The sequence below is a fragment of the Marmota monax genome, unplaced genomic scaffold (assembly GCF_021218885.2).
Source record: "Marmota monax isolate L192 unplaced genomic scaffold, Marmota_monax_Labrador192_F-V1.1 WCK01_AAM20220418_F8-fsc00002, whole genome shotgun sequence".
In the NCBI taxonomy this organism is placed as follows: domain Eukaryota; kingdom Metazoa; phylum Chordata; class Mammalia; order Rodentia; family Sciuridae; genus Marmota; species Marmota monax.
Window position 1 is genome coordinate 11652949 of NW_026693571.1, and position 14540 is coordinate 11667488.

At 33.1% G+C, this 14540-nt stretch overlaps 1 protein-coding gene across 7 annotated transcripts in view; it reads right to left on the minus strand.

Annotated features, from left to right (window-relative positions):
* Aimp1 (aminoacyl tRNA synthetase complex interacting multifunctional protein 1) overlaps window positions 1-14540 on the minus strand; it is a 33295-nt gene that overhangs the window by 13285 nt on the left and 5470 nt on the right. For all 7 annotated transcript variants that reach the window (XM_046459001.2, XM_046458998.2, XM_046458995.2 and 4 more), the window contains 4 exons: window positions 9523-9660; window positions 8275-8388; window positions 6385-6549; window positions 2724-2935 (listed from right to left, as the gene is read on the minus strand). In XM_046459001.2, coding sequence (XP_046314957.1) covers window positions 2724-2935; window positions 6385-6549; window positions 8275-8388; window positions 9523-9631 — 600 coding nt within the window. In that variant the 5' untranslated portion in view covers window positions 9632-9660. The remainder of the gene's footprint in view (window positions 1-2723; window positions 2936-6384; window positions 6550-8274; window positions 8389-9522; window positions 9661-14540) is intronic.

Here is a 14540-nt window from a genome sequence, read left to right on the forward strand (position 1 = left end):
TCTCTAACCCAATATTAAACCTATGGCATCTGGTTGTAGAGGTCCATAAATTCCCCTAAGGATGATTTGTGGACCCAATCTGGAGTCAGTATGAATTCTGAGGTCGGGTAGAGGCCCAGACTCCTTGTTGCCAAGTGGAAAATGTCCTGCGAGACTAGGCCTACTCATAAGGAGGCTGGGCTAGAGAGAGTGATTGTTGAGCCATTGCTAATGACTGCTCCGGAGAGAAACATGATAATCTCATCATTTGGTGGGGCTGGGGCTCAGTACTGCTTCCAGTTTCCCTGCTGCATAGGAAGAAGTGGCTCATTTATGCCTCTTTGGGAGCGACATTCCTGCACCCAATGGCATCCTCTAAGGCACTGTGGACAAACTCCTGGCACATTTATTTGTCCTTGGGGCAGTTTACAATCTCTAGCCAAGGGTCCCTTTCTGCCACAATTAAAACATCGCCTCTTAGAACTGACCTCCTTTAAAGGAGGTTGAAAAACTTGTTTTATGGCAGACGCCATTGCTACACCTTGCATGTATGCCGGTCCAATATGAGAACAGAGACGGATGTAGTCTGATATCCTCTGATATTGTTTGATTACCTTTTAGCAAACTTTATTAGCATTTTTCAAAAGCCAGATGTTTAAGTAAAAAATCTCAGAGGCACTGGGTTCACTAATCATTTGGTTTGCTGCTTGATATAAACGCACCACAAAGTCAGAGAAACTTTCATCTGGTCTCTGCAGAATTTGGCTAAAATTCAAGGTTTTCTCTCCCTTAGTAGGTAACTCTCTCCATGCCTTTCTTGCACACACACTTATCTGTGCATAAGTATGCAAATCACAATTTAATTCTTGCCCCAAATCAGTGAATGTCCTATTACAGTTAGCATATCTAAAGTAATGTTAATTCCATGCTTTCTATTAATCTCTGCCTGCTTGGAGCAAAAATCTGTCCAATTAGATTTCCATAACAAATATTCAAACCCAGAAAGGCAGGTTTTATCCAGCAAGAGACAATCACTAGGTGGCAGGGCCTCATTACACAGGGATTCTATCAAGCTTTGTACAAATGGTGAGTTCGGTCCATAAGTGGAGTAAGCGGACTTTAACTCTTTCACTATTTTAAAAGGGACAGGCACAAGAGCTCTCTGCTGCCCTGGATACTGTGGATCTAGCTGTTTAGGGACCTTGACCTTTAATGTCCCCTGAGGGACTGGGTGAATTACTGGAGCAGGAAGATTCATATTCAAATTACAAAGCTCTGGAGGTACATCCCCCTCAGACTCAGAGTCCTCCTCTGTCTTCCATTCCCATTCTTCATTCTCTGGTGTCTCTTCTTCTGAGTGGGCTCAGGCTCTGCCTCCAGGCCAAGATCTCCTGCCCTTTCCCAGTCTGCATTCTCAGCATATAAGGAAGTCCTGCAAGGCAGGCAGGCCTGCTGACTGCCTCTGAAACTCCTAATGGTTTTTCTGAGGTTAGCAATCAATTCCTCAGCAGTCCACACTTCACTATCTTGATCTGAATACAAGCATGTCTCTATCAAAGTCCACATTCTTTCTACATTTTCACTTGAGCTCTCAGGTACAGTCTGAAATACAACCAGCAGGCATTTCTTCGCAAAGTCTTTCCCAAATATGCAAATCAAGAGATTCTTTTTCAGGGAACCAAGGACAAACTTCCTTAATCACTTCTAGGAACTGGGCAAGCTGAGCTCACTTGACAGACTTTCCTCTTTGTTTAATGATAGTTTTAAGAATAGTTAGATAAATTTTGCTCTCTGAAGAGAGAGAATTCCCCATGCTTAAGGTTATCCTATCTGAAAGATTCCCCCCTCCTCTTTCTCTCTTCAAACTGTTCCACATTGTTTTCTATGAGAGAGGGCCAAGAACCCACCTGCAATTTTTCATTCTGAATTCCTTGTGATTGGGGTCCCTGCTCCAGGCACTAATTTCTGCCCATGTCCTGCAGACAGAAGCCTCAAGACTGACTATGCCCCATCTTGAATGGTGAACAGGAAAGGTGACCCATATAGATATTAAGGACACTTCAGCCTTGGAGTCAAATGAGTGAGCACATGCTTATGTGCACAAGTTGACTGCATTCCCTAAATAGAGAATTGTACATGATAGCAAATAAAATAGCATGTGTAAAAAGATTACATATTAAGAACTTTAAAAACAACAGAAATCCTCATCAATATTTTCATCATTATTCCATAATGGAATCATTTTTTGATCTCGTAAGTCACTTATAAAACTAGAAAGCACAAATCTAAAAGCGAAAGGACAACTATAATTTCCTTATAACGCAGTAAATACTCGAAGATTTAAAAAAAAAGGAGAGGGGATCATGGAGACTCATTTGAAAATTTAATGGATTCCTTTAATGGATGAAGCCACATCTCCAGCCCTTTTGATTTGCTCAGACAAGGGCTCACTAAGTCACTGAGACTGGATTGAACTTGCAATCTTCCTGCCTCAGTCTCCCAAGTTTCCTGGATTACAGGCATGTAATCCAGCTCATAAATTCTATCTTAATTAATAGATGCTTGTCAATTTTTTTGTGGTTTTATACATTCTGCGGAATTTATCACATTTGAATCATTTGGATTAATCAATATTGGTATCATGTTATATGACCATCAGATATAAAATTATAATGGAAGGACACTGAGAAAGAGGGAATAAAAATGACACATATAAGAAATGGTAATTTAGTTGTACAGATTACCTGTTCAAGAGGAACATGATTCACCAGGCCACTGACAACTGTTCTTGGGGCTGTTTCTCCAACATCTACTTCTTCTACATACAAAGAATCTGCATCAGGGTGTTTTTTGGCAGTAATGATGCAACCAATTCGAAGATCCAGACGGGAAACATCTATTGGCTTAGAGTCAACACTTCCTGCTAATGATTGTTGTTTTTTCTCCTTCTTCTCTCCTAAAAAGAATGGGTAAATAACAAGACATAAACCAAAAATACACTATGAAAAATCTACAGTGTCAATACTGATGAGCTTAAAAAGGAAAAAGAAAAGAATATTTATCTTTTATTTCTTACAAAGTGAAGAATTATAAAGTCATAAAATCATGACCACTATTTTAGCTATTTCTCTGAAGAACTGCCTATATTTCAAGTTAAAGACACAGAGGAGAGTTTAGCCAACTAGAGCTCATTGCACTAATCTGCATGCTGTCTATATTTATAAATAAAGTTTTACTGGAATACAACCCATATTTACTCATTTATATTTTGGCTACAGAGTATTTGCACTAAGGCAGAGTTGAGTAGTTGTGATAGACTTTGTGGCCTCTAAAGCCTAACATATTTACTATGTGGACTTCTATAGAAAAAGTTTGCCTTTCCCTAAAACAGGGTTATAGAAAATCCCTCAAAAATTTTTACGGGAGCTTTTGAAAGGTGAAAAATACTTTATTTAGAAAAATCAATATTAGTAGACAAATGTAAAATAAACTATAGTAAAATACAATTTCACTGATAAAATGTTTATCTTGTCAATTATATAGAAGAATAAATATACTGTGAATTTCTTTATTTCTTATGATTTTCCTCTAAATTTATGAGGACTTTAAGTTTATGCAGAACAACTATCTGATATTATATTTAATTCTGATTATGCTTTAATAATCCTATTTTTATTGATATGTTGAAAATTTAAATTATGATTACTTTAACCAGAGTCAAAATGCAATCGGCGAAGGTTTTAAGTCTATAGGCAGTTTTTAAGTCTATAATTAGCTTTTGTTACGAAGAATGTAAAATACAAATAAAAAGTTATTTACCTTCTAACTTGCAGGGTAGAGACAAGCTACTGTTGCTTGGAATCATTCATCCTCAACTATGCCTTTGTTTAATATTTCAACAAGCATTTATTAAAACAATAAATATAGTACCAAAGCATTTGAAATAGTAAGGTAAATGGCCTATGCTGTCAAGGCACTCACCACCTCACCCCACCTTGCATAGAGGGTGAATCATTCATTTGCTCAGTATATCCATGCTATATATTTTACCTATTACTCACTTAGTACCTGTCTTTGTTATCTGTCTACTGAGGTATTGTAGTGCTTGTTTTCAAATAACTCCCATATTATCTATTAATAGGTCTAAAGTGCAATGGTATTGATGTTGGCAATTTTATCTAAAAATATTGCTATAATTTCCCATTTTCTTATAAGTTATAGTTCTCTTACTGTGCCTAATTTATAAATTAAAGTTTATCATAAGTGTAGGGAAAAAAAAAAAAACAGAATAAAGTTCTGTACTATTTTCAGTTTTAGAAATCCACTGATGGTCTTGAAATGTACTCCCTATGGGTAATGGGGTACTACTGTGTAATGATTATGTGATAAATGTCACATACATAAAGAAATACAGAAGAATAAAGAACATAATTCTGCATGAAACAGGAATTGTAGCTTCTGTGAAAAGACACGGACAATTTCTACAAAGGTAGTTTATGAAATAGGAGATAGGACTATAATTTTGTTAGGAAACTTAAAAAAAAAAAATCCCACCATTTCCATATAACAAATTAGCAAAAATTTTTGTAATGGTAAAAATAATACAGAAATACAGAATTATTTTAAAAATGCATCAAAAAACCTAATAATTAGCATTGTGATAAGATGTATACATTTAACATTAAAATACTGCAGTAATGCAGTATAGTATATCTATCCATAAACCATTTTAAACTTTGTTTCATAGGCATTGGAAATATCTTCATCAGTAATCCATATTCCAGCAGTTATTACAAACATTAAACTATATACCACAAGGGTTTTAAGCTATCATAAGAAATTTCAAAATGTTTCATTGACAAAATGCTCAAGAGATGTATGTAGTATTCTGGTAAAAAATGTATAGGCAGTATTGCCCTTGTATGAGCAGAAATATTGGAATGTGGCAATCCTACTAGCTAAACTTACAGAACTAACTTTCACAACCAGCACTGTCCAAGGTAATAGCTGCCAGTCACATATGGTTGTTCACATTTAAATTCAAAACACTTAAAACTAGAAATTCAGTTCTTTAGTCACACTAACCACATTTTAAATATTAGAAAGTCACATGTCCACTTTGCCTATCATGTTGGACAATGTAGGTACAGCATTTCCATCACCATTGAAAATTCCATTGATTTGAAGTATTCTAAACTTAGAGCTCCATTTGGTCTTGTTTTTTCCTTCCCCTTTGTAGCCACATGTGATTAGAAGACTGTTTAATCCTATCTTTAGAAAAACACTGCATCATCCTTAAAGAACAGAGTATGGACTTCACAAAACATATAAGAACCGGATATATTATTCTGTGTCTACTTCTTAATTCATGTTATAACGTAAAAGAATTAGGCTGATTTGCTTCATTGCAACATTTCATCTAGAGGTGAAGTTGTAAAAGATGTAGAGCTCCTACTTACTTCTAACATAGGCTATTGATGTATGCCAAAAGGAAAATACAGGTACTGAATACTAAATTGGCTTAGATTAGTTCACAAGTCCCTTAGCTATTTGTTTAAAAAAAAAAAAAAAACTGTAAACGAGTATATGTATAATGACAAGCATGCAAATAAAAAATCTGGTGAAATAAAATCTAGTAAGAAGAAAAGAAGAGTAGTTAAAAGGAAGTCAGATTTATGTTTAGAAAAATACTTTCAGCAGCAAGGCAAAGAGGCTTTAATATTAGTTCAGATGAAATATTATACTACCTATCAAAATTAAAGAATGGAGCTGTGTTCTAGATATATTCGGTGATTGAAAAAAAGGGTTGACTGTAGGGGCTGGGGATGTGGCTCAAGCGTTAATCCGCTTGCCTGGCATGCGCGGGGCGCTGGGTTCAATCCTCAGCACCACACATAAAAATAAAATAAAGATGTTGTGTTCACCGAAAAAACTGAAAAATAAATATTAAAAAATTCTCTCTCTCTCTAAAAAAGTGTTGACTGCAAGATTTTAAGTGTAGTTGCATACTTGGATGTGACCTAATTACCATGTCACTTTTTATATGCTCCTGAAAACTTAGTACCCCTAATACCTTAGTTCAGATGGTTTGCTTCAAATGGACATTCGTTTCTAATCTTAATTTGTTCTATACTTTCTACCTGTGATTTTTTTTTTTTTTTAAGTAAGTCCTGAACGCACACCAAAATTTAGTCACACAAAGCTATGTATGGGTTCCTACCCTTCATCTCTAACTTTATATCTTTAGGACTCAGTTTCCATGTTCCAATATTATCGCACTACTAATTTTACTCAAAGTCATATAAAAGTTTGAGCTTTGTTTTGAAACTATTATAATTATTATAAAAAATGTTAATATTATTTGATAACTAGCCAAGAGTCAAATAGATTAATGGTCAAAAATACCTTTTTTTTCAGTTTTCTCTTTCACCTTCTTTTCTTCCCCTCCTCCTTTTATCTGTTCTTTAGTATCAGAAGATATAGTTGTTATTGGTGAAGACTGTATCACATTTTCAGAAATCATGGAATTAGCTTGTAGTGTGGTACCAGATGGAAATGGTATTTGCTTCACTGATAAAATAAAAGAGATAACATAATTTATATTAAATCAACAAGATAAAAACCAGGGAATTGGGGTGAGGTTGTAGCTCAGTGGTAGAGTGCTTGCCTCACATGTGGAAGGCACTGGGTTTGATCCTCAGCGCGCGCGTGAACACACACACACAAACACACAAAATAATAATAATAAAATAAAATAAAGGTACTGTATCCATCTACAGCTGAAAATTTAAAAAATAAAAACAACAAAAATCAAAAACAAAAAAACGGAGGGAATTGTGAATCACAAATAGGAACTTTTTACAAAAGAAAAATTCAGTGTATGACTATCAAAATATCTATTATTTGAGAAAGTAGAAACATTATCAAGAGATTAAAATTATTTTAACCATTACTGAGATAACAATAAATGTATAATTTCCATTTGATTACTCAATATTAAAGTAAGAAAATGTCAGGTAACAATAATAGTATTTGTCACAGACATATTGTGTCCTAAAAATCTTTCAAAATGCTTCACATGAAGTTCCCTACGAAATAGAATCTCTTCATGTTACTGCTTTACATATGCTAAATCCCATTATCCAAAAGTTAAGAAATGACCCATCACACAGTGATACAGGAATAAGAATGTGTATCCAGGCAGTCTGTTTCTAAGTACTGCATTCTTAACATCTAGCAAGATGGCAAGTTTTAAATTTAGCTTTTCTTTTACAATAAACAAATGGAAAGGTGATTTTTAAAATTTGTTTTTGCAGTACTGGGCATTGAACCCACCAGGGGCATTCATTCTACCACCAATCTATATTCTTGTCCTTTTTTATTTTGAAAAATCCTCTAAATTGCTGAGACCGTCCTTGAACTTGTGATTCCTGTCTCAGCTTCTTTAGTAGCTAGGGTTATAGGCATATGCCATCATGCCCAGCTGGAAAGGGTTTTTTTTTTTTTTGGCAGGTGTGGGGGTGGGGTAAGAGGATGGGGGAGGGTACTAAACTCAGGGGCACTGGGCTACTGAGCCACATTCCCAGCCCCATTTTGTATTTTATTTAGAGACAGGATCTCACTGAGTGGCTTAGCGCCTTGCCATTGCTGAGGCTGGCTTTGAACTTGTGATTCTCCTGCCTCAGCCTCTTGAGCCTCTGGGGTTATAGGCATGAACCACCAGGCCTGGCTTAAAGTATTTTTAACATCTCAAAACATTGCTTAAGAACTTTTTTCTTTAAAAAGTTGCTTTTTAGTACTGAATTGTAAAGAAGTAATGTGGTGTCTTCTAACATAGAAATGATTGGTATTGGCTGAGGCCAGGTGTGGTAGTGCATGCCTGTAATCCCAGTGGCTGGGGAGGCTGAGGCAGAAGGATCCTGAGTTCAAAGCCAGCCTCAACAACTTAGTGAGGCCCTAAGCAACTCGGTCAGTGAAACCCTGTCTCTAAATAAAATACAAAACAGGGATGGAGAAGTGGTTCAGTGGTCAAGTGCCCCTGAGTTCAATCCCCAGCACCATTATATATAACACAGAAAAATGCGATCTCTTGAGGGATTCTATATGGCCTAGATTCTGGTCAATATTCACACCATTTATCTGAGGCATTTAAGTATTTTGGATGATACTGCTTTCTTTAGTAATGTGGATTCCTACTTCATATTTAACCATTAAACTGAATTTAGCACCTTAATTCAAACTACTTTTTTGATTTATTACAAATCAAACCCATCTATCATTTCTACAGTTAATCACCTCCATTTTGAATTTCTGCTTGAATCAGCTCTAGTTTCAGTTCTTCAATTTCTTTCTTTAGTTTAGCATTTTCAACTCGAAGTTTCTTCTCTTCTCTCAATGTTGCCTGCAAAACTAAGATCAAGGAAGTTCAGTTAAAATGTTTTTTTTTCAAAGTTTTCTTTAGAATGCTATTTGAAAAGAGCATAGTTAGTACTGGTTAGGATCAGTTCCATTATGCCAGTTTACTATTTCCTAAAACAACATGATGCATTCATTCTTTTTTGTATGTGTGGGAATTTGTTCTAGGACCTCACAGATACCAAAATCTTTGGGTGCTAATATGCTTTAAATAAAATGTACTTTAAATAATGTATAAAATGTAGGTTATATTTGCATATAACCTACACTCCTCGTGTATATTTTAAATCATCTCTAAATTACTTATAACACCTAATACATTCCAAATGCTACGTGCATAGCTGATATATTGTTTAAGGAGAAATAACAAGGAAAAAGTTTGCAAACATTAAATATAGATGTATTGTTTTCCTTTCCCTGAATGTAATAGTTGCCTAAATTCATGGATGGAGAGAAGAGCTACTTTACCTAAGAAATAGTACAATATTAAAAGAGATTTTGCAAAATAGTTATTATAAAATAGTCAATGGGACAGAGAACCACCACAGGCTATGAAGGTGCAGAATAAGTAGAGTGGTTCTTCTATTCTTTTAAATTATCAAAACTGAAATGCTAGCCAAGGTGCTCAGAAAGTGCCACCCTTAGGAAAAAAAATCACTTTTATAACATTTGTTCTAACATACATATGCAATGGTCATTTCCAACCTCTTCATTTCACTAGTGGAAAGAAATATTAGCACTCTCTACCACCGTGTCACATGCCCAGCTCAGAACATTTTAGAATTAGGCAAAAATATTAATAAAGGGAGAAAAATTTGAGAGTAAATACAGGATTTGGTAAGCCATTTTCAGTTTTATATGGGAAAAAAATTTATTTCAATTAGTGATAGCAGAAGATTTTGAAATTTCTATTATCACATTACCCTTAGCAATTAAGAATTCTTTGCATGTAGCATATTTACCAAATAGATTCTAATATCTTAAGTTTAGAATATTATTATACTCTACCAAAACATTAAGGAATCTAAGTCACCAGATGATTAAGTAATAACTTACATAGTAAACATTTTTCTATCAATATATGAATTCGTTGTATGTAATTATTTAGAAAACTTAAAATTTTCTTACTTGTTTTCTCCTTAAGAAGAGCAACTTGCTGCTTAAGATATTCAATGATTTGATCTGCCTCTGCGCCTTTCTGTTCCAGTCTCTTCAGAACAGCATCATTGCCTGCCATTTTTTTTTTGCTAAAAAACGATATAAATCCTAAATGAAAAAAATACAGTGTGAAAAATCACATTATGAAAGGAATAAATTTATCATATAGGACACTGATAAAGCAGTCTGAGGGAAAAACATTTTCTGCTGTAATAGACCAATATCGTAGAAAATTACTTTTACTGAGGAGAACAAAAAACCAAACAAGCCAGAAATGTTAAGAACACTAAGTCCTGAGGCTCTTTGGAAGAGGAAATCTACTTTGTTCCTCAATACAGAAAAAAAATGCTACATAATCATATTTAAGGTTCAAAAATTTAAATACTGCAGAATATTATAACATAAGACTACTAAAGGAAAAAGGATAGCAATAAACTTAACTAATAAGTATCACTCTAGTGTTCTAAGAGTGTCCTTCCTAACATGCAACCTTTGTATATTAGATATTTCTAATGTTCACTGAATTATGTACATTTCAGAAGGATTATGTGAAGCAGGAAAAATAAATATTAAAAGAAAAAAAAACAATAACTAGAAAAACATCAACATTAATCGTATGCCTACTCAGCAGTAAATGTCATTATATATGTGTCCTTTATAAGAAATTACAAGTGGAGGCTGAGGATATAGCTCAGTTGGTAAAGTGCTTTCCTTGCATCCTTGCATGAACATTGCCCCGGGTTCAATCCCCAGCACCACCACCCCCCTGCCAAAAAAAGTGGTTTACTTTTATCATAAATTCAAAGAAATTTTTAAAAATCCTGTAGATACAGAAAATTGCATATATGCAAACATTTTGAGATTCATTCATCAAGTTAGTTTAAATTGTCATATACTGATATATCATATTAACAAGAGAGGGTTAATCATTAGTAACATTATGCATTGCTTTTTTTAACTTAATATTAATTTTTAGTTCAAAGTATAATAATAATGTAAAAATTGATGGACTAATCCAGATTATTAATGATCAGTACTCAAAAAATTGTGAAGTTTTTTGACACAGAAAAAAAAAAAAAGGCCAATGTTCAAATACTACAGGATTGTTAATTTCAAATTATTATCCAATGTCTGTCCTATACAATAATATGGATTTTTTTTTTAATAAGAAAACTAATCCTCAAAATACTCTGTCCTTAAGTTGAAAACAGACATAATACAAAAGTGAAATAAAACCCTATAAAACAAAATTGCTAGAAAATGAAATAAATGGGAAGTAAAGCCTGGAAAAGTCCTACTTTAAAAGTTTATAAAAGTGTAGACAAAAAATGTATACAAATTTAGAATGGAAATAGCATTTTTTAATTCTGCCCCCCCCCTTTTTTTAGTATTGTAGATTTTTTTTTTTTAAGTACTGTAGATTAAACCCAGAGGTGCTCTATCACTGAGCCAATCCCCACAGCCCCTTTTTGTATTTTACTTTTTATATTTTATTTTGAGAAAGCACTCTCTAAATTGCCTAGGCTGGCCTTCAATTTGTGATCCTCCTGCCTCAGTCTCCCCTGTAGTTGGGATTATAGGCACACACCACTTCACCTGGTTACCTGTGACACCTGAACAAAAAATATCACGTTGTTCTTCAAATCATTTTAAAGTTGAAATTTTACACGATATATAAAGCAATGTAGAGTAAAAATGCTCTTCTGAATTTTAGTATCTATTTTAGCCTAACATAAACAATAATCAAATAACTTCAACTGGTGAAATATTACTATTGCAAACAAGTAATAATGAGTATTTGAGAACATAAAATTAGTGAAAAATACAGCTTATAAAATAAGTTTTCATAAGTGAGTGAACTGGTCTAACATGTCACCTACAAATAAATACTAGCCAAGTTGCTGAAAAACATGACACTCCTGCTCTGAATCACATAAAAGCAGTTAAGGATCTTCTGAGACAGTAATTTTAAAAATAGGGTTATATATCCTAGCCTAAAGGAAAAAAACAAAGGATATGCAATTTTACTGAGTGATGAATCTATTTACTGTTTTAAATAGATTTAAAATAGATTTAATTTAAATTAAGATTTAGTCACAAAACTGAATTAAATATAATAGGACTTGGATCTGTCAAGGCATATGGAAACACAGGAGTAAGTTTAGGAAGAGAGAATAGCATGTTTCAAAATACAGAAACAAATAAGCTGAATGAACATAGTAGTAACACACATAAAGAACCACTAAGAAGAAACAATGTGATAAAGGGCAATGATGAAACTTTGAAACTGACAGAAAATATAAATGAGACAAAATTTGGATAATCCTCAGTTATTGTTAACTAAAGGTTAAAAGTGTAGGAAATACAAAAGTGAAAAGACTTGCCATGCCAGTTTTTCTAAAACCAAACCACTATTATAACAAACTAAAACCACAAAAGGGTTACAAGATAATAATTCCAATTTGGCAAAAGATGGTTTAACAACTAGTTACTAACTTAAGTTTGTAGTAGTTTTAAGTAAACTAAATACAGTAAACTACTTCAGTTTAAGTTTGTACTAGTAAAATAAATGAAGTGTTTTAAAATTAAAATATGTCCAATAAAAATCCCCAGCTTATCCTCACACAAAAGGTAATAACACATTATTGAAGAGTTGTGTCAAATTTATGTCTCACTTTCATTTAATTCAAAATAGCATAACATACATAAAGCACAGTAAAATCAACTTTTTGATAATTCTTACATTTTTACATACTGCATGTTAATAAAATGCTATGTAATTAAAATCTAAGTACTTCATTAAAATATACATATATGTATATATTAATAATAAAATAAGTCTGATTTATATGCCTGGTTATAGGTTTGCAAATACTAATTTAGGTTAAGTTCTTGTTTTAGATTATGAATTAGGACTGAGAAATGCCTATTAATGTAACAATAAGTAAAAGTGGACTTTTGTTTTAGCCAAAAAATTAGATAAGAGAAACATGAAAAAAAATTAAAGATGAAAAAGAGAAAACATGTTAGTAACAAAGAAATATTAGTGGAATACACATCATAAACTGAATTTCCTAATAAATATTAGGTAATAATTATACCCAATATATATTCTATTTTGTTTTTAGTCTTTTTCTCAGCACTCAGATACTGACTTATTTAATCACATTTAATCATTAATATCACAAGTTACATACTACTATCATCCCCTCCTATTTTGAGAATTTCTTTTAAGAGTGGTGAAAATAAAATGGAGTAAGAAATCACAGACCTTGGAGGAGCAGATTCTATCCTTTGCCCCTCTGCCCCTCTTAATTGTTGGTAACTATGAAGTTATTTAAACTTTGTGAGCCTTAGTTTTATCATTTATAAAATGAGGACAATTTTACTTATCTCATTGCATTATGAGATATAAAATGATATACCATACATAATATTTAACAAGAGTTTTGGCACATAGCAGATAAATAGTAGTCAATTCACCAGGCACTGAACAAACTTTGGGAATACAAATAAAAGATTGGGTGTATACATAATGTTTACCCTCAAGAAATTCATGGTATAGTGTGTTACCTAATGTTATTATATTTTCTAGATCTCTCCTTATGATTTTTATATTTTTCAGCAGACTAAGGACATGATAAACAATACAAATAAACTTATAGAGATTGATGTTACAAATGTACTTAGATAATTTGGGTTATGAGACTACATGTTAATTTTTTTGTGAGTTATATAGTTTGAGAGTGACATAAATATTAAGTTATTAATTTTATGTTTATAGCACTGAGCAAAATACATCTAAGTACTCAGCCGTCAGGAATTCAATAAAACAGTCAATTGAAAATCTTTCCACTTTCCCCTACAACTGGGTATTGCCATCATAATAGTGGAAACTATAAAAGATAACAGACTTGAAGTCATTAAATAAATGACACACAAGGAAGGAACATTCAACAGAATTAATCAGAATAAAGCATATTTCAATTCAATTTGTTGTGAAGGTCTTCTAAGGACTGGATAAGATTATTAGCTCTAGCTCAGAAGGCAAAACAATCCAGGATGAGCAATTAATTTTGCCAAAGGCACACAAGTAGCCAAGAATACCAAGAGAAAAACTGTTGTGTAAGAGAAGGGGGAAAAAGAGTAACAATTCACTGAGTGCTTTCTGTTCAATTTCACTGTGAACCTAAAACTGCTCTAAAAAACAAAGTTCTATTAAAATAAAAATTCAAAGATGAATAAGGTAGGGAGAAGAAAGGGAAAGAGGTACAAAATTACTTTTACTGTGGAGAGCAAGACCAAACAAGGCAGAAATGTTAAGACTAAGTCCTGAATCTCTTTGGAAGATGAAATCTACTTTGTTCCTGAATGCAAAAAATAATACTATGTAACCATATTTAAGGTTCAAAAAGTTCAAATTTAAGTTTAAGTTTCCCGAGTGTTGCAGAATATTATAACATAAGAAAAAATTACAGTTGGATAGGAGGAATAAGTTCTAATATCATACAGCACAGCAAGGTTAACTATAGTTGACAATCATTTATTGTCTACTTTGAAATGGCTAGCAGAGAGGATTTCAACTGTTCTTATAATAAAGAAATGATAAAATAAGGTGTTGAATAGACTAATTATTCTGACTTGCTCATTAGCCTCATAAAGGGAGAAAAATAAACATCTTTTGCTAAGTCATTTTCAAGTGTTCTTGGCAAAATAAAACTCGGAAATGACTAGAAAATGTAACAGCTGTTAACCAGTTTTTCCTCTATTCCTAGATGTAATGCTAATATTAAAAACATCTAAAAACATTTGCTTCTAGTCATGTCTGTGTATTAACTTTTCTAAAATATTAAAGGCCATTTTTGCTGTTTAAGAATGAGCCACCCTGAAAATAGCTTTTTTTCCAGCACTTGCTGAGTAACTGCCATTTCAATTTTCCAAAAATACAAGACTAAATTTATGTTAATGTTTTCTAGTAATATGCAGAT